This window comes from Bombus bifarius, unplaced genomic scaffold, assembly GCF_011952205.1.
Source record: "Bombus bifarius isolate JDL3187 unplaced genomic scaffold, Bbif_JDL3187 scf7180000008265, whole genome shotgun sequence".
NCBI lineage: Eukaryota > Metazoa > Arthropoda > Insecta > Hymenoptera > Apidae > Bombus > Bombus bifarius.
Window position 1 is genome coordinate 334,408 of NW_022884550.1, and position 24,339 is coordinate 358,746.

The 24,339-nt window shown below is 41.0% G+C and overlaps 4 protein-coding genes across 9 annotated transcripts in view; 2 read left to right on the top strand and 2 right to left on the bottom strand.

Annotated features, from left to right (window-relative positions):
- Positions 1–1,195: 1,195 nt before the first annotated feature.
- On the bottom strand, positions 1,196–7,874 carry LOC117211906 (gamma-aminobutyric acid receptor subunit beta-like). 3 transcript variants are annotated; one of them, XM_033456222.1, is made up of 10 exons: positions 7,436–7,874; positions 5,272–5,417; positions 4,935–5,041; positions 4,286–4,353; positions 3,724–3,869; positions 3,035–3,192; positions 2,495–2,779; positions 2,048–2,278; positions 1,703–1,959; positions 1,196–1,599 (listed from the first exon to the last, which is right to left on the bottom strand). In XM_033456222.1, the coding sequence occupies exons 2-10, from the start codon at positions 5,337–5,339 to the stop codon at positions 1,447–1,449; spliced, it is 1,473 nt and encodes a 490-aa protein (XP_033312113.1). In that variant the 5' UTR covers positions 5,340–5,417; positions 7,436–7,874; the 3' UTR covers positions 1,196–1,446. The 3 variants fall into 3 exon arrangements, with proteins under 3 accessions (XP_033312113.1, XP_033312115.1, XP_033312114.1); XM_033456224.1 differs by lacking the exon at positions 7,436–7,874 and adding an exon at positions 6,410–6,440; XM_033456223.1 differs by lacking the exon at positions 7,436–7,874 and adding an exon at positions 5,502–5,556.
- Positions 7,875–11,436: 3,562 nt separating this feature from the next.
- Positions 11,437–17,527, top strand: LOC117211908 (gamma-aminobutyric acid receptor alpha-like). The gene is made up of 10 exons (XM_033456228.1): positions 11,437–11,605; positions 13,371–13,438; positions 13,857–14,077; positions 14,211–14,293; positions 15,259–15,458; positions 15,608–15,693; positions 15,841–16,003; positions 16,186–16,362; positions 16,489–16,634; positions 17,020–17,527. The coding sequence occupies exons 1-10, from the start codon at positions 11,545–11,547 to the stop codon at positions 17,231–17,233; spliced, it is 1,419 nt and encodes a 472-aa protein (XP_033312119.1). The 5' UTR covers positions 11,437–11,544; the 3' UTR covers positions 17,234–17,527.
- Positions 17,528–20,108: 2,581 nt separating this feature from the next.
- LOC117211911 (single-stranded DNA-binding protein, mitochondrial) lies at positions 20,109–21,925 on the top strand. 2 transcript variants are annotated; one of them, XM_033456231.1, is made up of 5 exons: positions 20,109–20,231; positions 20,328–20,415; positions 20,771–20,890; positions 21,051–21,262; positions 21,508–21,925. In XM_033456231.1, exons 1-4 carry the CDS (start codon positions 20,220–20,222, stop codon positions 21,251–21,253), a joined length of 423 nt encoding a protein of 140 aa, XP_033312122.1. In that variant the 5' UTR covers positions 20,109–20,219; the 3' UTR covers positions 21,254–21,262; positions 21,508–21,925. The 2 variants fall into 2 exon arrangements, with proteins under 2 accessions (XP_033312122.1, XP_033312121.1); XM_033456230.1 differs by lacking the exon at positions 21,508–21,925 and having other exon boundaries at positions 21,051–21,335.
- A 238-nt stretch (positions 21,926–22,163) lies between these two features.
- Positions 22,164–24,339, bottom strand: part of LOC117211907 (ets DNA-binding protein pokkuri-like) — a 28,530-nt gene continuing 26,354 nt past the window's right edge. For 2 of the 3 annotated variants that reach the window (XM_033456225.1, XM_033456226.1), the window contains exon 5: positions 24,011–24,335. In XM_033456225.1, the coding sequence (XP_033312116.1) occupies positions 24,011–24,335 (325 nt within the window). Of the gene's footprint in view, positions 24,336–24,339 lie in introns of all 3 variants that reach the window. The other variant, XM_033456227.1, reaches the window with a different exon arrangement.

Sequence of the window (24,339 nt, forward strand, 5' to 3'; positions counted from 1 at the left end):
AATATAGAGAGTGTAAGCTGTATGACGATTTCTCGAATCGATGTTTTATAATTAACGTTGCAGCAATGGAGAACTAAACTTTTTCGAATTCATACATTTTACCAACGAACGGAAGATTAAGTCTAATTTCGTGTACGTATTAAAGACTGTCGTCGTTCGTGTAAATGAACAAATGTTTATCAACAATTGGATTATTGATTGTTAAACCATGTATATGTATATAACATTGTAATGTACGTATACATATACACAGTCACGTGAAAAAATGTATACGTTCATTTCGATAGTCGTGTATGGTACATGTATCGAAAGATGTTGACGTACAAATAAAAATATTTACAATCGTTGCGATTATTTATTTTGTATTATTTATTTATCGAAAGTAAAAATTTTGAAGATACGGTGGAACTCCGTTCATATACATGGAATTGTAGTAGCGCTAACTATCGTTTCAACCAACGTCGAGTGTCGATCGACTTATTCGAACGTCTAACGATAAGATATCGTTCGCAAAATGGTAGAACAAATTAGACTTAAAAGGAAAGACAAGCATCGATTTACTAGTAGATTATTATATAAAATATCTGGTTATCCGAACCAACTTGTCCCTCCACAAGTTCATACGAACGGAGTCCTACTGTATAGTTTTAAGATAACCTCGTATGATAACATGTATGAGACACGCTTTGGGAAATACCGACATTATCGACGACAACAGTGACGATATCTTTTACCTACAGTAAGTTTTAATCGAGAACTACTCTAATTTATGATATATGCTTCTAAAATTTACGCTTCTCTCATTTCGAACGATTTTTGTTGGTTTAACGACTTTTCTCGATTTGGGTGGAAATACCATCAGATACCGATACCAGCAACACAATTACGGGAGTTAACGATTTTTTTAATTTCGAAGTACGGTCTCTGGTTTTCGTTGCAACCTCAATTTGTTTTAGATGAACCGTTAATTGCTTGATTTGTAAATGACAGGTAAAAAAAAGTTATCGATTTTTAAATGATCTTTCCAGCTGACCTTATTTAAAAAAAATTCTCGAATAACAGTACCATTTGCACCGCGCACTGCAATCCATTCGAATTGAAATATCGAATAGGAACGTATTTTCTAAAATATTATTATGTCTCAAGATTATAAATCGATATACCTTGAAAATATTTCCTCGTCGATAAATATTGGCAGCTTTCGATTCAGTACTTTCGATACCTGCTCCCTTCGATCGAAAATGACGAAGATTTCGATTTCAATCGTGGCCCGAACGTCGACTCTATTCGGAATCTAATTTCAAAATTTGATTCAAGTTCAAATAGAATTGATTTCCTTTTCATTGAGATTCTTGGAAATTCTCGTTTATGGATTGGTCCTTTTTCTTTTTGTTTTTTATCTTTCTTCGTACGGCAGATGGCGTGAGACTGTTGCGACGGCTAGGCTCAGAGGAAATAGAATACCCAGTAAATGGCATTGAACAGCATAAAACTGACTGGAAATATAATTCTCGAATATTTGTCGATAATGTTCACGTCTTTGATCTTCGGCATCGACACGCGCAATACGGATGCTCCTCTCCGTATCGCGTGTAGTACCTGCAACCATAATAATTTTTCCTCGTTGTTAAGTTTCCCTTTCGTTTTCTTTTTCTTTTCTTTTTAAACGGTCGTCGATGGTTCTTTAACGTCTCTCCTTTACCTTAGGCTTATGTTGTTTAGGGCCTCTGTATCTGAGGCCAGCGTTTCTCCCATATGTATTGTAGGCCGCGACTCTGGAAATTCGAAAGCTAGGAGGAAACTTGGCCGGATCATGTTCTCTTCCGGTTCCAGGCGTCGAACTACTACTAACTAGGCCTGATCTGTTTCTGATACTTGGCAGGGGAGACATTCTGAGATCTTGAAGCTCTATTATGTCCGCTTCCGTTGAGCCAGGAAAAGGAGAACTTGCTTTGCTTCCTGTAAAGTTTCCACGGATTCCAAATGGATAAGGTCTTTTTCCAGACTTAAATACCAAACAGAGAAAATCTAATTAAGAAAATCTTACCTGATTTCGAGTGAATTACTTTTTTGTCGTCGGTTTCTTTCTTTTTTGTCTTTTTCTTGGCTCTGGCGCCCCAATAAGTGTAATTGACCGCTGCATACTCGAGGAGAGCAGCGAACACGAAAACGAAACACATTACTAAGTAAATGTCGATAGCTTTCACGTAGCTGATACGTGGCAGTGAACTACGTACACCTGTGGATATCGTGGTCATTGTAAGGACTGTCGTTATACCTACAAAGGGAAAATATAGCGTGACTATCGGGGCGATTTACATAATAATAGACTATTACAATCGAGGTTTGCTGCGATACATCGAAAGGGCTTTTTGTTTTCGAACAGATAATTTAATACGTAAATAGACGGAAAGCTTTTGTAGCCAACGTACTCGTGTAGCGGTCATAAGCGTTAGGGTTTACGATCTACAGGGAAACAATTCCATATGTTTACCGAGAGCTACTCTAGCACTGGTTGCTTCGTGATTTATCCAAAAACTGACCCAGCTTAGCATCACGATCAAGATACTAGGTAAATAGGTCTGGAAAACGAAGTATCCGATGTTCCTTTGAAGTTTGAAGCTTAACGATAATCTCTGGTATATACCGGTGGCCAGCCTCTCTTTACGATCGTTCGTTTCGTAACCGATTATCGTGAATTGTGGCAGTTCCGCTTCTTCCACACCACGGACCGGCGTTTGTTTCCAATACATTACCACGTCCAGCACAGTGTATCCGTCTGCCAAAAAAATACGAAAAGCGGTTCAACTATACTCGATGAACGTACGAACTCGATTTCCTCGAGCTCTATTTAAACAAACGATATCCGGTACGAGGAAAGCGATCGTCCCACTATACGAACATTCCATTGTCCAGATATTTTCGCTCGCTTATTTCTTCGGATATGCGGAGCTCTACCATATTTAGAGAAGAGAGAAGCGAAAGGAATCGATAGAAGGGGGGAAAGAGCTACGACAGGTAATATCGACCGTACAGCTTTCGATCTCTACGGTGCAGTTCTGCGAATCGAGCGGATAGTAGTGCAGATCCATCATGCAGGCCAGGGTCGTCGTGAATCTCATGCCGTAAGTGACAGATCCGTCTCCGGACAACCGAACGAGTTTATTGCGCTCGGTCACGTCGTGTAGGAAACTGCGAACAAAATCAACGTTTTCTTTCTTAGTCGCATTTCGCCTTTCACACTGTCGTATCTCTGCCGATTGGAGAAAACGACAGCAGGATAAATATAGATCGAGGCAGCTAAAACGGATCAGCCGAACATCTCGAAACGAAACAAACTTCGAGTCTAACTAAATTTACTCCGGTGCTTCTCTTGTTCCTACCGTAAGAACGACCAAGCCGTTCTATGTGGTTTTAGATGCCTCATCCTATAGCAGCGATACAGTTTAGAAAGTAATGGACGTAATATTCGCGCGTGTCAGAATTGATTCGAACTCGGCCGTTCGAGGATCGATAACAGAGAGAATATAAAAATCGGTGACTCGGAGATAACTGGTTTTCAGAATATTCGCGGCGCGCGAAAGGTAAATGAGAGAATTCTAGCTGAAACACCGGCGATGGACTTGCGAAACTTCGATCATAATTATTCATAATCATAAAATCGGATAACAACTTCCTCTTTAGCGGGAAATGTAGGGGTTTCGTGAAATTGTTCCGACGTACCTGTTTTTATCGTTGGCGAAAAACGTGTCTGGAACCCAAATCTTTTCCGCAAAGTCTCCACTGAGAGTGAGAACCTCCTCTTCTTGAGAAAACGCCAGTCTCTCGTCCTTCCAATACTGATTTAAATACATCGTTATCGTATAATCCTGTGGTAAAAAGAACACCGTTATCGTTTCTGTAAGCAAGAACGCGTCTTACCGTAAACCGATGGGAATTCAATCGCAAAAAGCTAAAAGATCCGAGCGCTGTAAGCATCGAAACGAATTCGCTCTTTTTTCTCAATAAAAGTGGAAATAAATAAATTATACGACGTGCGAACGACACGCGTGTTGGTGTATCAAAGAGATTCGTGAAATGGACGTTTTCGCTAGAATATTTTATATTTTATATTTAAAAAAAGCGCGTGTAGAATTTTCTGACCGACTATACATCATTTTTCATAATATCCATTCCATCATCCCGTAAATCCAACTTGCACTGCAACGTACTACTATGTAAAATATGGCGAAAAGTCGAGTTTGACGAGGGTCGGTTTTCTTACGAGCCCCTTGATAATGCTTACCATGTTTACTTCCGAGATTGCATCGAAGCTCGCGATCGTAAGGTCCATGCCAACCAACAGGGGCTCTCCTGACAGAATTAGATATAGAAATCTGTATAAAATACGATAAAAGGAGGAAAGGAGTAGCAAAAAAGGACTCGCGTATATCTAATTCGTCTTTTATAGGTCGAGCGATCAACGAGGATTAAAGAAATTACTCGGCATCGTTAAGCGGATTAATCGGAATTCCGGCGCGATCACTGACCCGTAAGACATTCGCGATCGCTCGATAAATTCTCTTTACGTTGACGTTAGTTGGTCAACGTCTGAGATAAGTCGTTCAGAAATATCATAGCGCGTGAAATTATAGCGCAGCTAGTCCGAGACAGCCTGGGTTAAAAGATAAAACGAGTATTTCTATCCTTTCTTCCGTTATCGATGTTATTAAAGGCCCGAGCTACACGTCGTCGCGTGTTACTCCGCGACACCAGTCGAGCGATACAATTTATTGGGTCTGGTTAACTAATTACTACTTATAGAAATACGTTTTACACTCAGAGAGGATACTTAGGCCGATTTCTAAAAATTACAAGCAGGTAAACATCGAGTTACAAACGTCGTGCGGATTGTGCTTAATTACTTTGGACGAGGAAACTTAAAATGCACTTACCGCCGAAATTTGGCCTCAATCGAATATCGTAACCATCGAGTATCCGCGATATAGTTTGCGTCACGTTTTCCAATCTGTCGGACAGCCCTGTATTTTCAAGACTGGCCCTAAAAATCAACGCATTGCTTGGAAAAAAGGATCGAGACAGAAACGAAATATACGCGGCTGCTTCGTCATCTTCTCAATGACGGAACGCGCTTACGCTTTTACGATCGTTGTCTAAGCGTATCGTGATGTATTGCGACTACACGGATTATTGCAATAAAAATTGTCATTTATCGACTTTTTAAGTAGACTTTTTCGACGAAGATAAAGTTAACGTCGATAAAACGATTACCAAGCGATCAGGTGAACCATTTGCAGCAAGAGAAACGTCTGCTGCAGCCACATCATCCTGCGATGCATCCTCCGGAATTACGTCAGCAGGTAGAAGAGGACGTCATCTCCATAGGTCCTTGCACCTCGACATCGAGCTGCCAGAAACTGCAATCAGAACCGGTCTGATTTCCGTCCTTGACCCTTTTCCCATACCAACTCTGGTCGTCTGATCTTTCGTCTCTTGCATACCTGATACGGACAGCTGTACGAGCTACTTTTAACGACGATGCAAACATCGAACTGTTGCAACTCGGCTAAAGAAGCGGTTGAACGAAAAAAGTTTGTAATTTATCAAGTACGCCAGACGCGCTGTAGACAAAATTCCAGTACAAATCGTATCCTTTCGTTCGAACGATTCTTAACGATCGACGCGAGTAAACGGCGACAATTTGCTATTCTCGCTTTGGCAACAGGATTGTCGAAAAACGATTGATCAGAGCGACAGGCATCGGCTACACTCACGCAAGCGTAGCTTACTTAAACGAGTATCCGGAGAAGGTGAAAGCGAAAGCAAAACGCATGCACGCGCGTCCTTTTAATTTCCGCGATGACGATGACTCGCGTTCTGGCTCGCGATATTTCGTTAAAATCGCCATCGAGAGTTCCATGTTTTTATGTTAATTCCATACGATAACAATCTTGGCGCGATATTTTCTTCGCGTTTGTCGTCGCTACCGCGTACGTTTGTCACGCGCGTATTCCTCTTACGAGGCACGTCGAATTCCACCTAACGTGTGTTCACGAGGGTCGATCCAAAGATGGGAAGAACGTTCTTCGAAAAATTGGAAGAATCGTTCGAAAGAACGGTGTACTCGGCGCGTGGAGCGGATGGGACGACGTCGACAGGATACGCGGACATCGTCAAGGAGGGTCTCTGTCTCGGGCCAGGAGTCGATGCCTCTCGCTGTTCCTGGCACGGCAGCCCTTAAAAGGGCACACTTTCTCACTACCGAACGGACAGCTTCGTTCACCGGCACTGTCCAACGTCGACGCCGTCGTCCACGGTATTTTCCGACGCTTCGGATACTGCGCGTCACTCGCCTTCTCCGCATACCCGTCCCCGTTTCGCTACCCCTTCGCTATCACCCTCTACCAACCTCCTTTTGGCTTCTCTCTTAGGATACCTTCCATCCTCCCCTCTTTCTCTATCAATCTATCCATCTATCTGTGTCCATCCATCTTTCTTTCTCACTTTCTCAAACTTTCGCTCTTCCTCTCGAGCTCCACGCATTCTTTATCTCACCTCCCACGCTGCCTTTTTCCGTCTCGTACAACGTACGAGTAATTATCTTCCATCCACCTCTGTTACTCTTCATTTTCCCTTCGATTTCTCTTCTTCGGGCCGCTTTTCGAGCAATCTCGCTCGTAATTTCAACTTCGTTGGCCGTGTTGCGAGATTTCTCGACTGGCCGAACATACAGGGTGTCGCGAAAGAAGTTCTCCTTTCTGTTCGTAGGCAATTTTTAAACGAAACGAGATACGCGTACGCGTATCTTTAACGTGGGTCCTCTGGCTGCTCTGCGACCGCTCCGCCGCGTATCCCAAGTTCCCGAACACACCACGACGTTTTACGAACACGACGTCGCACGAGGACGACCACTGTTCGACCCACTGTCGGCCACGGTAAAAAGGCTCTGAAAATCTTCGATCGCGCGAACAACGATTCGCATGCAACGTCTCGCGGATCTCTCCGTGTTCGCACGACGGATGACCGACGTTGGCGACGAATCTCTGCCACAGCGACGCGTCGTCGAAGCGTCCAACGATCCACGAAAAGATCGTACAGCGCGCACACCTCGCGATTGTCGACTAATCATCGATGTGCAACCTCGACGAAAGACAAACGCTACCGCTTCTTGCGCGACACCCTGTACAAGCCCTGTGCAAGTCCTGTGCAAGCCCCGTAGAAACCCCGTAGAAAGCCTGTTCGCCTGTTCGGTCGTTCCAACCATCGTCCCTTCCTTATCGAATTTAGTCAAGCTCTTTCTCGTACGTCTCTCCCTGCCTGCCATTCCCACCCTCGACCTCTCCCCTCTACTACCAAACGTTTCGTTTCGTATCGGTGTTTCACACTCGCACTGCTAGTACTCTCGAAGCCGGCTTCCCTATCCGTTCTCTCTCACCTATTTATCTTTCGCTTCTCTTTGCACGCCGATAACACCAGCCTCCGTATCTCTGGGTACTTGGCATACCTCGGCTCCCGAGGCGGTCCGGAGGTTGGCGCAAAATGGACCACGCATGTGCAGCCCCGTTTCACCGCGACCTAGTGACACAGAGCCGGTCCTCTCGTGTCTCTTCGCTTCTCCGTCTCCGTCCTTCCTTCTCTCCGTCTCCGGCCCTCTTCCTTTCTCTTCCTCTTTTGATTTCCACGCTACGATCGAAGCGGAGCCACCCTTCCGATGCCTCCGCAAAACACACACCGGCATCGAGAGTCGTTCACCTTGCCAGATTACCGTTCCATCGATCTTCCCCTCCGAACGTGTACTTTTGTCCTCGGCGATATCGAAACAAGTGGTTTCGCGACAATCTATTCCTATCTTCGCACATTTCGTCCTTCCTTTCTCCGCCAGGCACGACCCTTATCCATCGAGGCTCTTTATTTACGCAGCGTAAACGCGACGGTGCGAGTCACGCATCCTACGAAACTGTCAACACCGCCGATTCTTGCTTCGCGTTACGTTCTTTCTCCGCGACGATGTAACGACTTTTGCCGCGATAAAATAATTATTTTCGTCGATCGATCCACCGGTTCCCAAGTTGCCACGCGGTTTTACGATTTTTACCGCGTATCGTTCGATACGATCGGTGTCGATTATCGGGCAAATTCCGGATCGCCCGTGGTACCGTTTACGGATTTTATAAATGCGCCAACTCTTTTCCAGGGATCGCGATTAATACCCAGGGTTAACGCGTTACATAGCACAGAATTCCTTTTGTAGGAAAGCGATAAGTCGATAAATACGGAGATAAAGACTGGCCATTTTGACCGGTTTCATGGAAAAATACGTATTGAAATTAAGCACGGACAACCAACTTCTCGTCTACGAAAGAATCGTCGAACCGATTTGGACGTACGGTATCGAGTCGTGGGGCGCGCTTGCTAAAAGCCACGTTGCCGAATTAGCAGTTTTACATAGGAAACGCACCGTGCTACCAACTCCGTAAAGATCCGAAGATCGTCCTCGCCAACCACCTCTACGCGATCCACCCACGTGGGGAACCGCGCACAAGGCGTCCCTACGAAAGGCTTCCACGCGTTACACTTGGAATTACGTTATCCACGCGTATCCAACGTCCATCGTTATCCATACAGTTTAATTTACGGTTTACGAGAAAAGAAACGATCGAAAAGTCGCTTCCATTTGTAAAAGCCCTCGGTTTCGTTCGATCCTTGGACGAAATTCAATAAAATCTCGTCGATCGAGAGACCGAGGTCTTTTTAAAGGTAGTACGATGGTACCGCACGCGATACACCATTTTTACATCTTTCGACCACGGAGACGAATACCGCGTTAGCGCGTAATTTCTCGGACGTTAAATAATCGTCGAACCATATACGATGGAAACGACGGATGCGTGAAAAAGTCGTTTACGTAGGTGCGTGACGCTTTTTTTCTTCGCAACTCCCCTCGTGGTTTCCCCTTTCCGTCGCTTGCCGATGAAAAGGAAGAATAGAATTTCGTTAGTCGAGTAACTTCGATCAAAGGTAATCTGCCTATTACGCGAAATCAAACGATGGTAACGAAATTACGTCTGGGATTACGAAATCCCCGCTGCTAATTCCTTTCGATCGTCGTTCTTTCCGCTTATACGTATTCTTTACGTATGATTTCGCTTCGCCCTACTGTACTCGCGCAAAGCTCCGTAAATTCGATATATTTCGTCAAACACGACCGAACGTAGAATGAAAAAAAAAAAAAAAAAAAATTGTAAAAAGCGAGCAACCGGCAGATAACATTGTCAATGGTCGAACGTGCGGTACAAAGGAATAAAGAAGAAACGAATAAACGATAACAAAGTTCGTCGAACGTGGCGGAAGGCAGGATTGTTGGAGCTTGCGCGGCGGAAAGTTTGGTCCGCCAGGTGGGAGATCCACGAGGATCCGTCGCGTGAATCGCGCGTAGATCTTCCCCGCGAGTGTCGGTATTCGGTTCGCGCTTATTTCGTTTTTCCAAATTTCTCGGTGTCGCTTTATCGATCGTCGAGGATCAAAGTCGAGGAAAAGGCGCAGCGAAATGTTAACGTAAGTACGCTCTTTCGTTCCATTTGCCATCGACGGACCGTTTCGTTTCGAAAGCAAAGGAGAGTAGTCAAATATGAAATACTATTTTGTTTCTCCGATATCCTGCTCCTGCGAGAGAAATAGTCTTATTCCTCTTGTTTCATCCTTTTCTTTTTTCTCTTCCGATGAAATTCCGCTTTCAAGCAATCGCGTTAAAGTACGATCGGATCTTCTCGCGAAGCAGAAACGAGGTGGTTCTGAGGAGTCGAGAGTGGTTTCGCGATTTCAGGCATCCCGTTCTCTTTTCTCGAACCGCTTTCTTCGTCCCATACGTTTCTTGCTTGTCGACTTTTCCGATGCCGCCAGAGAATATCCTGATATCTTATAAATTAAAGAGAATCTATAAAAAAAGATGGCAATTTAAACGCGGAATATCTCGTTATTCGACTACTAAATTGGCTATCCATATTTCCAATTTGACAAAGTTGAAAACACGATATTCCGTTCGTAAATACTTACGAGTCTCCTATGCCACAAACGTTTCAAAGTAGGTGGACTTTTCATCGTCGTTTACGTCGTAACCCTCCTTTCTTCAGCGCGAGAACGTAAGACGTCGACGACGTGGCTCGATTTACGCCGAGTATCCGTTCATCGACGTCCGTTTGCGCGAACGAAGAAACACGTACGACGACCAGCACGATCGGTATCGTTATCTTTATCTCGTAACGAGCCCGGCGACAAGTTGCCGTATACACTCGTTACGTTTGCAGCTTTTTCAAATTAAGAACAGCGGGTCCTGCACGCGAAACGAAGGATCAAGCGGAGAAATCTGCATTCCGCGTCGATTATTTGGCTAGCCTCGCAAATATCGCGATATCGATACAGACGGTTAATGAAAAAGCTGAAATTAAAGCGTACGAGTAGCCGGTAAACGTGTACCTGCGCCAGCCGCAAAGAGAATAATTACCACTCTCTTTCGTCAGTCCGTATCTCCTCGTTGATTATTGGCTTTTTACGAGCCAGCGCAACTATTGTAATTTCTGTTTGGCAGCTTCGAGGCGCGCATACGTTTCTCGTGCCTTCGTACTTGCTGAATAATCTACGTTCGCATTTTTATAACACGAACCTACGGCTTGGTGCATCGAGTACCAACGTCGGTACCTGCGAAGTCCAGATATCGGCGTTTAACGACAGCGTTAAAAACGTTATACTGTTCGAATAATTTGCCGTGCGCGAGTCTTTCAAAGAAGAAACGACTTTTACAATTCGGCGCGATGTCCAGGCGATGGAAAAATTCAAACGTGGTTCGCCGAAAGAAAAAAAAAAAACGATTTTCACGTGGCAAAGCAGGGAGAAGGCCGAGAGGCAATCGCAGAAGGAGAGGGAATGGAAGAGGAGAAGAGGGGAAGAGGGGTAGAAAAGTGCTCTCCTTAGCCGCGGATTCAGCAACTTCCGACGAGGCTGCCCCTCGATGTTTCGAGTGAACGTTCTCCCTCGTTACGTCAGAATCGCCCTTTAAACCCTTCCGGCGGCCCTTTTCGCGAAAAGTCCATCGAAAACAAGATTTTTTCGCAAATTTCTCTATACCACGTTGCAAAATCCCTGTCTCTAAGATATTCGTAACGTAAGCACCGAGATAACATTTCGCAACGACGATCGTCGAGTACGTGTCGATTTTGAAGGTGTTTCGTTTAACGATTTAAGCCTCGAACGACCGTGAAATATCGCGAAACGAACGAAGAAAGAAGCTCGCGACGTTTAACGATGGTGACAGCGTCATCGTTGCCGATATTAGATATAGGATAGATCGAAAGGTGAATTCGTCGATTCGTGAAACGACGCCAACGTAAGACGTTTGACTTTTGCAGGTTTCTACTCCTTATATTACTGTCATCGTGGAGAAATCGGAACCACGCGCTCCACGTTTCCTCCACGTCCTCGAAGACTTCCTCGAAAGCTACGCCGCTGACCAGAGGGACCGTCAACGACATTGTTTCCAAAAACATCACGATGGTTCTCGAGAACCTTCTGATGAACTACGAGAACAATCAACTGCCTACTCACGGAAAGGGTAAAGAGACAGTGTGGTCCCTTGAGCGAGTATCAAGCGCATCGAAATTGTCGAAATTATCGGAACGTAAGACGCTACGAATCGAGAAAACTCGTTGATTAACGCGTTTTCGGTAATAATTTACACCGTGTAAAAATCGATTACGACAACTTTTCCCCCTAATTGAAACGATTCTTCGTTCGTAAAATTTTGTTCACGCTCGATCGGGTCGCTCCGAGCAAATTGGATCGATTCGATCCTCGTGATGAAAGGATTAAACGATGGCGAGAGTCGCGAATTACAGCGATTAAAATGAAGGGGTAGCGTTTTTCTGGGATATCGATCTCGAAATGTTTACAACGAAAAAATTGGAGCATCGTAACGATCTTTGACGAGTGATCGAGCGGAAAGGGGAAAAATAGGAGCCGGTCCGATACGAATAGAACACGCGAAAAGTTGGATCGCAGCCAGCCGAACGAAACTATTCCTTCGAAATCGCCTTTATCCCTGACACGCGGTCCCAATTTTCCATCATCCTTATTTTGTCTTTTTTTCTTTTTTTTTTCTCGTCCAAAAGAACTGTTCTCTCGATTATCCCTCTGTACTCATTTCCCTCGGTCCATCTGTGTATTATTTTTCTTTTCTCCTCTATGTAGCAGCCACCCTCTCGTCGCTCCTTTTAGCTAGTCCTGTTCGTCGTCCTGCTAAAAAATTTATACGCACGCTGATCGAGTTCGTTATCGGACCGCGGGTGTTTCTTTCTAAAATGAAATAAAACCGAATATTTCCAAGATGCAAGGGAACCGCGCTTACGCGAACCTGTCGGCCGCGGGCAAGTCGTCCAAATGGGATTATCCGAATCGTTCGCCTCGTTTACGATTGCACGGAGAAACTTCTCGTCTACTCTCTGCTGGCCAAGCAATTCGCGTTACGAGCAATAACACCGATCGTCAAAAGACGGACGTGTTTCGACGCGATACCGTTCTATATTTCGCACTGATCGCGTATTATTACTATTATGCGTTTTACGTAATTCTGATAAACCGAATTAATTCGATCAGATGAGATCCACGATAATCCCACTTTGCTCGATCGCGTGATCGATCGATTCGAAGATATGCTCGTCCTCCGAATCCTCCAAATCGCCAACGTCGTTCATTTTCGAACAATCGAATAATCGTCGTTTATTGAAAAGTCTGAAACTTTGGCTCTACGGTAGTACGGTGTCCGGGCGGCGAAATACTCGCCTAGGACGACGCGTTTTACGCGTTCCTGGGGTAGCCGAAGCCGAAAACGAGAGTCACCTTCCAAGGAAGTAAGGCGCGCAAAATTTCGGTCAACCCGTTGACGCGCGACGTCTGTATGCACCTTGACGATACAGCTATAAAATTTGGCATCCTCGACCTGCTCCATGGCTTGTCCTTTATGCGTTTGAATCGTGCGTTTGATCGTCGAGCGTCGGATTAGGTTTCGGCCGTGTGGCACATTTAGCGTCGCGTGGACGCGTTTCTTCAGCGTCGGTCCAACGCCCCTTTATCTCCGACTATCGTCTCCATTGCTGCGTTCCTTGCTGGCCGAACCCTGGACACAGTCGCAAAGTCGTGGTAAGGCTAAATGGCCGCGGGCTGCTTGCCATGGTGTCGGCACCAAGGTGCGTTGCCGTAAACGTAGGTATCGTGTTACGACGCATCCTACGTGGTTGAAGATGTATAGACGATGTTTTACGCTAGTTAATCTTGATTTTTCAGTTTATAAAAGACGTAATCGCCAGTTTTTTTTTTCCCAGGAACTCCAACCGTGGTAAAAACCAATATTCTGATAAGAAGCATGGGTCCTGTGTCGGAACTTGACATGGTAGGTTTAGCATGTCGGACGTGCAAATAAACGATGCAAATTCTTCGGTGAAGCACAGAGTTCGCTCGAAAAAGCTGCTCCTTGGTGGCGGTGGTCCGACGATTGCATCTCCGTCCAAAGACACGACATTTCTTCGTGATGGAATTTGTCAGGCGCCTAACGGATGGCTCAAAATTATAGAAAGCGCGAACAAATTTCTCGGTCGGATAATTCTTCGGATATTTCTTTCTTTTTTTTTTTTTTTTTAGTAAACGTTAAGTTTACCGAAAAATTTCGATTATCCGCGTCCACGAAGAAGTTAAAAAACTTCTTCCACGTGCGACATGTTTGCGTTTTATTCGTCTTTCTGTTTCGTAGTCCGCAAAAAGGACAGGACGGCGTTTCTGTTACTAATGATAGTACGCGTCACTTTTTACAGGATTATTCGATGGATTGTTACTTTCGACAATCTTGGCGCGACTCTCGTTTGAGCTTCTTGGGCCCGATAAAGTCGCTCAGCTTGAGCATCAAAATGTTGGAAAGAATCTGGAGGCCGGACACGTATTTTTATAATGGAAAACACAGCTACGTGCATACCATCACGGTGCCGAATAAATTATTGAGAATCTCGCAAGATGGAGATATACTTTATTCCATGAGGTTGTTATTAACGCAAAGATTTCATTTGCATATTAAACACCGTAACTAATAGCAATAATACGGAAATCGTAAAATAACGTAACGTTAATTTAACGTGGATTGCGATCATACGTTATATTCGTGTTTACAACAGGCTTACTATAAAAGCAAAATGTCCAATGGAGCTTCGAAATTTTCCCATGGATCGACAATCTTGTCCGCTTATTCTCGGAAGTTGTAAGTATCTTTAAAACGATTCGAACGCTCGTAACGAAAAAAGGTTCTTGTCAAATGTTTTCAGCCTTTCGAGCAATAACGTGCGTTTCGGTAGCCAGAAAGTAGACGAGATGGAATCGATATTATAAAAGACGAACTGTATCTTGTATTTCCAATTTTCGTCCGAGATAAATTTTTCTATTTTTTATATTTTTTATATATATATTTATATATAATATATATATATCGTTCATTTGCTGCAACGATAACGTAACTTAGAAATCCAAATTTTACGAAAAATGAATTTAAACGCACTAAACTGATATAGTTTCCTTGTACCGACGCAGTACCGACACGACTGCCCTCTCGTTGTGACTTTCCCAAGTTTACTTGCAACGCTCCTCCAGCAAAATGTACAAGGAACGGCGTTCCTTCTTTACCAGCAACTCGGTAACTACAAGAGTAGAAAGAACGCTATTTCTTCTTTACCAACAACTCAGAAACTACGTAAAATTAAATTCAATTAATACAAAAAAAGATAAATAAATGCATTTCGATATCTTCGGTAAAGAATCGCTATCGAAGATTTACGTAGAGAGATATTGGACATGTGTCACGAGTGTTTATCGCCAAGCAAAAACATGCATACATACATACATACGTATTATCCTGGCAGCCAGTGTTTTATGATACGCGTAAATTTCCTGTTTGTTTCGGAATTCCATAGTGTCTGCCTTTCGTTTGCTTGCCCTCTCTCTATCCGATACTGTACGTAAACATTATCATTTTCCAAAATTGGATTATTATCATTTCCTCTATGTTCGACAACGTAGAAATTAAAGGATGAAATTCATCGAAATGTCGCGGATACGATCTCCGCTGTACGTCCAACAATGGAAATAATAGATATAACTTGATCGTAATCGAGCACGTTAGATTGGAAGCCTTTCTGATATTTTTTTAATTTTAATATCGTACGTTTTTAGATGCATATACGTCCGGTCAATTAATTTACGAATGGCAAGAGGGCTCCTCCGTAAATTTCGTCCCTGGAATGGCTCTTTCGCAGTTCGATCTGATGGGTTCGCCGTACAGGAATTTAACTTTTGTTCGTCGCGAGGGGGAATTTTCAGTTCTTCAAGTTTCCTTCAACTTGCAACGAAACACCGGTTATTTTCTCATCCAAGTAAGTCGATACGAATAAATTAGCTCGTTACGTAATTTTAGTTAATCGTTAGCTCTGATCGCTCCAACGAACAATACCCGTGATATTAACGAATAAAAAATTATTATTCTTTTCCTTTCGTAATATTCTTCTCTTTATGGTTCTGTCAGGTTTACGTACCCTGTGTTTTAATAGTAGTCCTGAGTTGGGTGTCTTTCTGGATTCATCGTGAAGCTACCAGCGATCGAGTTGGTCTGGGTAAGTCGGTCCCTTCGAACATACGGGATATATGCATAAATTTAGTATAACTATAGAGTTTCGGATCGTAAAATATTTGTTTGAATCTTGGGAGGTTCTCCCACGAACCCTCGTAGTGCACAGATATCGAATAAATTATTATTACAGGCATTACTACCGTTTTGACACTGTCCACGATTAGTCTCGATTCCAGAACAGACTTGCCTAAAGTTAGATACGCCACTGCCCTTGATTGGTTTCTGTTAATGAGTTTTGGATACTGTATCGCTACTCTGTTGGAATTCGCCGGTGTGCACTACTTTACAAAGGTATCTATTTACCTTATTAATCCTTAATTTTAATACTTAGCACGTATTCGGTAAAAGTCGAACGAATAAAAAAGATAAAACGATAATAACTGTAGCACGTACGTTGATCTGTGTTGCACGAAATTCACAAAACCGACGTTACTTTTTCGTTAATTCTTCGACTTGTAACACGCTTCTATCAGGTTGGCAGCGGAGAAATTCCTTTGGACGAGGAAGAGTTGGAAAACGAGAGCGAAGCCGACTATCAGGATGGGTTTTGCGGTATTGTGTCGCGCAGTCCTCAAACGGTTCACCCAGAGACAATAATAGACGTACCTCGAAGGAGAAGTTCTTTGTTATGCGATGTTTACGACGTTAATGTAAATATAACGTCCAATTTACCAAACATCGATGATTTCACTTTTCTTTATCGTTTAGACTGAACTCGATGTTCTTCCCGTATAATCTGACTTACCCTGTACACCTTCCAACAAATTTCTATTTAGGAATCCGTCTCTTACGGAAGAGGATCATCGATGACAGTCTCCGTTACGTCGAAACCATCGACGATGGAAAGACAAACGCAAACGGAAGTGTGGATACCGAAATGGCGACAATTTCTCTATTGCCTCGCTGGCGACGAGGAGTTCAGGTAGAAATTTCCTTCGCTGTTTTCATTTTCTATCTCGAAACTCCTAGGAAATATGTATATCGCGTTTCATTTACTTTATCGGTTCCACTCCATTTATATTTATATATTTCCATCGTTCTCTAGCTGGCAGTTTTATTCGCCGTACAATTCTTTCCAATTTAATTGGATGATTCGCATCTATATATCGTTCTGTACTCGGCTCGTTTATCTCTTTGTAATTGAACAAAAATAACGATATTATTACGCGTATTGCCGAGCGTATTCGTTCGGTATTTTGGGAATCTCTTACTCCGCATTCGTCCCGAAACGATATTCGTCGTTGTTTTTGTGTTTTAATCGCTCGTAAAGCTTCGAATATCATCGATTCTTGTTACTTTGATCGTAGGAGGCGCAGGCAAAGGGAAGCAGCTGGAAATTGCAGGAAGAAAGGCGAAAAGATCGCAAGACACATAAACAGCGTGTCTTACATCGACAAAGTGGCGCGAGTCGTATTTCCCGCTTCTTTTGGGCTACTCAATGTCTGCTATTGGGTCATTTACGTCACTTATCAAGAGGAATTCAAGTGGCAAGATCCACCATTTGGATCAATTTCTCACTGATCCGATCGATAAAGTAATTAAGATAGCGGTGTGTACGTATGATATAGCAAGTCAGATTGATATATACACATATATGTAATGGAAATTTAACTTTAGAAAGGAAAGCTCAAGTTTCGTCAAATTATGACATAACATATTCCCCTTCTACTTATCCCTAGTAACAAAATTACGTAATTTCATCCTTTCTGCTTTCACGTTCAACAAAATATTACACTCTTTAACGACAGATATATACGTGTATACGGTGTTTAATAAATTTAGTATTCCCCTTCTATGACTCGGGTTATTACCTGCGTTTAAGCGAACGCATAAATCGATTTGAAAATATATCAGAGTATTTTATACACATATACGCGCAACACGTATGTCGGCCAAGGAGAGGACGCTACTATCACTAAAAGCGAGCATAGTGACAAAGTAGTAACGAGAATGACTTTCCATTTTCTGGATTATCCAGAAGATGGGAATTGAGAAATAATATTTGTATCAATGATTCTAATTGAGATATTAATAGAAATATTCTCGGGCGATTCCTTTATCAAAACATAAGGAATCTTTTGAACACAAGGAAGCATTCAAATCTTGTTTCGATTCTAGTATCTGACTGTCGCGAAGTGAAATTTGATACACGTTAGCGGACAGATAAAATTACGCTTTTATTATCTTCGCATTTCGTATCTCAAAATTTAGTAAAATTCAGCTGAATACCGAACTCGAATAATAAAATTGTTCCATACAATCATATAGCAGATTTAAATAAAATCATCGTTAGCATTATAATAATTTCGATCACAATTGAAATTTCCATAGTAACAAAGTCTGAGGGTATCAAACTTCTCCGCCACAGCTTATACATATAGTGTTATATATGTGTATATATATATATAACACTGTATGTTATATCTACAAATTCTTTATATCGTGATATGTAAATATTATACTTATTATTGAAGCATTATCATCCATCTTATCTAAAAACGCAATGTGCAAGAAAACCTATCCTGAGCTAATAAATAGATTATGGACATGAAAATGTTACTACTCACGGATATAGTAAATACCAACGGTCACTATGCTCGTCAAAAATTCTATATAATACAACCGTGTCGATTAGGACTTTTCATTCTACGACATGGTTGAGTAACCGGTAGAACAAATGCATGCGACTAACGATTAGATGCGAAGAACGTCGTCGTCGTCGTCGTCGTCGTCGATGTTGTGGCCCGGCGAATCCAGCTGGTGAAACCAACGCCATCGAATAACAATCGTCGAATCCCATGGTAAATGCCACGAAGAAATCTGTAACAAAACATAGAATATTATAATTTGTTCTTAATGACAGTGTTAATTATTTTGTGAAAATTTGAAATAATAAAAGATTGAGCTCTACCGAATAAAAAATTTGTAGGATAACGAACGAGAATGAAAAGTTTACACTTGTCACATTTTTAATCAGATCCTACTTTCTAATTAATAATAATTTGTCGCGGAATATAGAGAATAAAATTAAACAAAGTCCAAAACAAAAGTCTATTTACATTCTGGGCTTTTGAAGCACCACAGTTCCTTTCCAAGGTCCAACAAGAAGACGAAGGAGTGACGCACCTTTGACAAAACATGAATTATTATAATTTGTTCTGAAAATCAGCAAAGGTTGTTCGAACAATTTGAGGTAACGGAATATGAAACTCTACGAAAACTTGCAACTTCGATAACAAAAGGAATAGAAATTCTAATAAACTCTAATTACCATAACGCTTGGAACATTAATATAAAAATTTAAAACCAGACTTCACTTTCCAATTAATAATAATTGTTGCAAAATTCGAGAAATAAGATCAATTGAAACGCAATGTGCAAAGACTCTTACATGCTTAAAGTTGAAGCACTGCTACTATATCCTTTCCAGAGAGGAGGACGACATTAAGTTGTGGAGAAGCTGTAACAAAATGTGTGAAATATAATTTGCTCTGAGAAGACATATTTTTGATTCTTAGAAAGTTTAGGATAATGAACAATTAACCTCTATCCAAAGTTGAAAGTAGAAAAATAATAACTGTCACGGAGTAATACGCACAAGTATACATGTTATCGATACAAATTTCGATATTGGAATGACCTGCTGTAGCGCGATTTACCTTTGCTGGTTTGGTTGGCGAGGAGTAGGGAGAAGTGGTAAGTCGAACGTGCACACAAAACAAAATGTTTTCAACAATTCGATGTTACGTTCCAAGTAAAATAAACGATACATCAGACCAAAACACGGTGAGACACGTGTATAAAAGTAAACACGACTGAGCTAATATAATTCAAACGAACAACATTGAAATAAAATATCAGAAAATTATTATCGTACATAATATTATTAACGTAAAATCGAACGATTATCGAACTATATTCGAACTATAGTTCGAAGTGTCAAAGAAAAGGAAAGGAAGAAAAGAAACGGAAAAGTAAAAATGATAATGAAAGATAATTATCGAGGAAAAAGAAGAGAAGAAAAATGGTCAAGGGGAGTGAAAAGGGAAAGAATTTCACTTCAATAATACGTGATTGTACTTCTCGATGTAGGTGACCTTAATCAAAAATTAGTAACCTTCTATTTACATTGAAAAACGATAAATCGCTATAAATTGTGCTGGATTATCGATAGAAAATGAACTAAATTAAAATTCTCACCATTTTGAAGCAGTGACTCGGTGTTGTATAATAAATTTTCCATATTTACGACAAACTCTCAACAGTTACTTCCTCCTCCCAATACGATACCATGCGAAATGCTGTTATTTCAAATTTTAATCCCTATTTCTGTCACTAGAGCGCAGATGACTCCGGTATATATCGTATAGATCAGATTTCTCGCCCCACTCCCCCCCCCCCCTGGTGTTATGAATGCACATGTGCGAAACGTAGTTTTTCGGAGAGTATTAGATTCATTTCTCATTTCAGTGCGTTATATCGTTTCATCTCATACAAAATAGTAAAAATGTTTCGACAGGTAATCTAAAATTACGTTATATACGATACAAAATACGATACGTATAACGTAATACGTATAAAACGTATGAAATTAAACACATTGCGTTATTTTTAGGTTATCCCGCGAATAGTACAAAATCTCCGAATAATTGAAAAAAGACAATTATGTACTATTCTTAACGAGAATATGAAACTAGAAAAAAGTAAGTAATAAAACTTCATCTGTTTTTTACAATACACTAACAACCATCAGAATTATAAAGAGTTTAGAGGAGAACTTTCTTAGATCGGGGAATTTGTTTGTGTATCGATTTTTTACATTTTTGTAAATGAAAAATATGAACGTCATTATGATGCCTATGATACAGAAATAAGTATGTATCTTTAATTGAACAGTGAATTTCAATATAAATCATTTGTATCGCGTGCTTTTCAGAAATACAATAATGTAGTTTACATCTTGCTTCTATCAGAAACAAGTATTTAAAATTTTACCAGATAAATACTATTCCATCTCTCGCTGTTAAATATTAATCGTTTCTATAATCTTAATCGTAGCTATAAATCAAGTTGCCCTATTGGGAAGAGTAGGAGGTGAAGCGCAAAAAAGAGGTGGCGAAGATCATCCTGTTGTTATATTTTCTCTTGCCACGCATATCAACTATAAGTATGCGAATGGTATGTAGAATTAATTAATTACATACAAATTAAGTTATATATCGTAATGACTTTGAGTTATTATATACATGCGATAAATTTTACACGTTTAATTTATTAGTCGTTCGTTTTACTTAACTTCAACTTTATTCAAAAAAAACTGTATCGAACAAAATTTCAGGTGATTTCGTACAACGGACAGACTGGCATAGGATATGTATTTTTAAACCAGGTTTACGCGACGCTGTTTTAAGTTATTTGAAAAAAGGACAAAGGGTATACGTCTTGGGAAAAATAAGTTACGGGGAATTTAAAGATGAAGATGGTACTACAAGATCGAGTACTAGCGTAATAGCGGATGATGTAATATTTTTCCAGTCTTAAACTATTATTATATAGGGATCTCTTTTATATTCTAAAATGTACGTAAAAAATGTGTATAAATAAAGCCAAGAGTAACAGCATATTTTTGTTTTTAAATATTTTCATGTATCAGAGTTATACTATATAATGCTATATATATATATATTATCTTTTTTATGTTATTATTTTATAATGTTTCGATTCACCTTCGATTATCCAAGGATAATAAACTAACCGTTAAAGTTAGCTTAACGAGTAAATAAATCTTTATTTACACATTGCTCGTCCACTTGTAATGAGTTATACAATAAACAGTTTGTAATTTTCTAAAATTGTACAGGTTTTATTTTCTACAAAGTTTGTAAATAGAAATGAAATATAAACTTTGTTGGCAAATTGTAAGGGAAGGGGATCGTAAATGCTGGGAGATAAAAGAATTTTCCAGGATATCGATGCTCTTTAAAAATTCTACAACACATGCGTGATACACATGTATATGATATATTTCTAAAGACAATATGACAATCCGAACTAAGATCGTAATCGAGATCGAGATTGCATAGGGGATATTTTTTTTGGAGCGTCCATTTTTAGAGTGAGATGTACATTCGTATGTAACCATGTGTGTATAACGTTTATGGATTGACACGTAAGTCTAGTACTTACGAATAAATAATTTTTAGATACAATCACGCTTTAAGTGTATTAAATTGCATGTATAGGAATATCAAATGTTTGTTACGGTCCAAATCTGGGTTGTCTTTAAGAACACAAATTGCATATGTGTATTTCAATATATTTATCATTAATATAAATTGTTCTCTCATGAAAATTATATACACGATTGTTTGTTATGCATTTGCATCTTTTTATGATAAAAACTTCACGTAGATCACAGTATACAAATAGCGAAATACAACGGTTTTTTTTTTTTCTTCAGTTATATAAATCTCTTGCTTGCTAATGCACTTTTCATATTTGCAGACTTATTTGTCTTTCCTTGTCTTACTTTCTTGCACACGCTCGCTCATTCACACGTACGTAAACGTACATTGATTCACTCGTAAGAACTTTTCCATACTTTCTGTCCCGTTTGTATGTGAGTCTTTTGTAAAAAATACGATCTTAAAACCACTTTCTAACCATACACACGCCTTCGGTCCCTAGTTACAACATACCTTTTTTACTTTTTCTTTTTTTCTCTTTTTCTTTTTTTTTTTCTTTTTTTGTTTAAAGTCTAGGTTCCGTTGGCGAGGAATGTGAGTCACAATCGCATCGACAACGAACGTAGAAATTTCGATTATAAATTTCTCTTCGGTACTAAAATATATATATATATATATAATATATATAGAGATTTATTTATACATAAATTTATATTCATATATATATGTATATATATAACTCTGGCCCCGAATTCCTTAAAACTCTCGCACATTTTTGTCTGCTTTCATAGAGTTTATTATACTTTTTCGTTTTCTCTCGATAGCTCGTCAATTTATGTACAAGTATCTACTTATAGATGTAGGGATACAAGCGATCTTCAGCATCGTTTTGACCACTTGAAGCGGCGATCGCGTCATTTTCCCTTTTTGTTTCCTTTTATACAGCACACTAAACTAAACGCGTACATGTACGTAATTACCGACGATTAGATTGGCACAACTGAGTCGGTGCAACGGGAAACTAGTTTCGAAATTTTCTCAGATTTAGTTATTTACAAAACGGACCGCGTAACATTGGATCCTCTTTAAACGATTTGAGCTATATTACGTTAATTTTAAACTAATATCAAGATCTGGCTCGCGACAATTCCTTATCCTTTTCAAATCCCTTTCAAATAAGAGAACGTTGGATAAATCCAATCTCTAGTCGCACTTAAAAGCATATTTACCGGGAAAATTTACTTTCAGGTTAAAGTTTACATCACAGAAGAACTTTGGAATAAAATAGCTGGATCGTTTCCCGAACACCGTTTTGTACGTTCGTCGATAACGCTCTATAAGCATTTCTAAAGTAGTTCGTTGTAGAAGCGAGAAACGTTTCACACTCGCGCACGTGCGTTCACACGAAGGATGGAAAACGGATGGCGGAATATCCGCGAAAAGTTCAAGCTTCACTGAAGCGTCCTCCACAATTGTAGCACGACAATTGGCTCCTGGCGGCCTTGACAAGGTTCCGCGCAGCCAATTATCTATTTGAAACGCGTGGAAATTGATGGACCGCTGTTTGTTCGTTGCTCATCCTCGAGCCCGATTCAAAATCGGTTGGACGTTGTTCGAAGTTGCGGCCAACGTCGAAATAAAATGCATCGTGATGCAGTTTACTATTCGAGGCGTGTCACGATCAGCTAATCACGGCCGAGGCAACGTCGTTGCTGCTTTGGACACCGTTCTTTTCGTCGCTTGACGCGGTAACTCGCACGATATTTTTATTTATCAGTCTTTCGTCGTGTGTATTTGCCCTGTAAACATCGATCGCAAGTCGGTTGCCAGTTTCTAACTAACTTCTTCTTGTTCGAACAGTGGCTGAAAAATTACGACCTAGCAATCTTTGTACGGCAACGAATATCCCTAGATGCGTGTGTCATTCCGAAAGCGAAGGCTAGAGCGACTTTGTCGAGATAGCTCGCGTATTTAACAGAAAGTACGTCAATTCTTTCGCATCATCGCGAAACACGACTGTCTCTGATCAAGTAACGAGTACGTTCTATAGTGCAAGATCCGTTGACTCGGTTGGCGTTAAAAACGCACAGTCGGGTCGGTGCTACGTCTCGCGTCACTTTTTCTCTTCAGACTCTTGATTAGTTTTCACGAGATTGTACGCGTGACTTCTATACTTTGCGGGTGGATCGTGAAGAGACAGAGGTTGTTGCTGCTGTTGTTGTTGCTGCTGCTGCTGCTGCTGCTGTTGTTGTTGTTGTTGTTGTTGTTGCTCGCTGGATGGCTGACTCATGCTAGACATGGAGAGGTCCGTCGGCATATCGATTTCCGGCTCGACGCCACTTCCGCCTTCTTCTTCCGGCTCTGACTTTATCCGCATTTGCTGACGCAGCAGAGATATGTTCTTTATGTTCTTCAGCTCCGTTGGATTTCGCAGAAACCTAA

What these genes read in the sequence shown, in the direction of transcription:
- LOC117211911 (XM_033456231.1), top strand. An exon ending in GAATATGAAACTAGAAAAAA is followed by an intron (nt 20,416 to 20,770) that starts GTAAGTAATAAA and finishes TCTTAATCGTAG; the next exon opens with CTATAAATCAAGTTGCCCTA. An exon ending in CAACTATAAGTATGCGAATG is followed by an intron (nt 20,891 to 21,050) that starts GTATGTAGAATT and finishes ACAAAATTTCAG; the next exon opens with GTGATTTCGTACAACGGACA.
- LOC117211908 (XM_033456228.1), top strand. Translation starts at nt 11,545, where the DNA reads ATGGTTCTCGAGAACCTTCTGATGAACTACGAGAACAATCAACTGCCT. An exon ending in GATATACTTTATTCCATGAG is followed by an intron (nt 14,078 to 14,210) that starts GTTGTTATTAAC and finishes TGTTTACAACAG; the next exon opens with GCTTACTATAAAAGCAAAAT. An exon ending in GCTGGCGACGAGGAGTTCAG is followed by an intron (nt 16,635 to 17,019) that starts GTAGAAATTTCC and finishes CTTTGATCGTAG; the next exon opens with GAGGCGCAGGCAAAGGGAAG.
- LOC117211906 (XM_033456222.1), bottom strand. Translation starts at nt 5,339, where the DNA reads ATGCATCGCAGGATGATGTGGCTGCAGCAGACGTTTCTCTTGCTGCAA. An exon ending in ATTGAGGCCAAATTTCGGCG is followed by an intron (nt 4,354 to 4,934) that starts GTAAGTGCATTT and finishes TAATTCTGTCAG; the next exon opens with GAGAGCCCCTGTTGGTTGGC. An exon ending in CAATCTCGGAAGTAAACATG is followed by an intron (nt 3,870 to 4,285) that starts GTAAGCATTATC and finishes TTTTTACCACAG; the next exon opens with GATTATACGATAACGATGTA.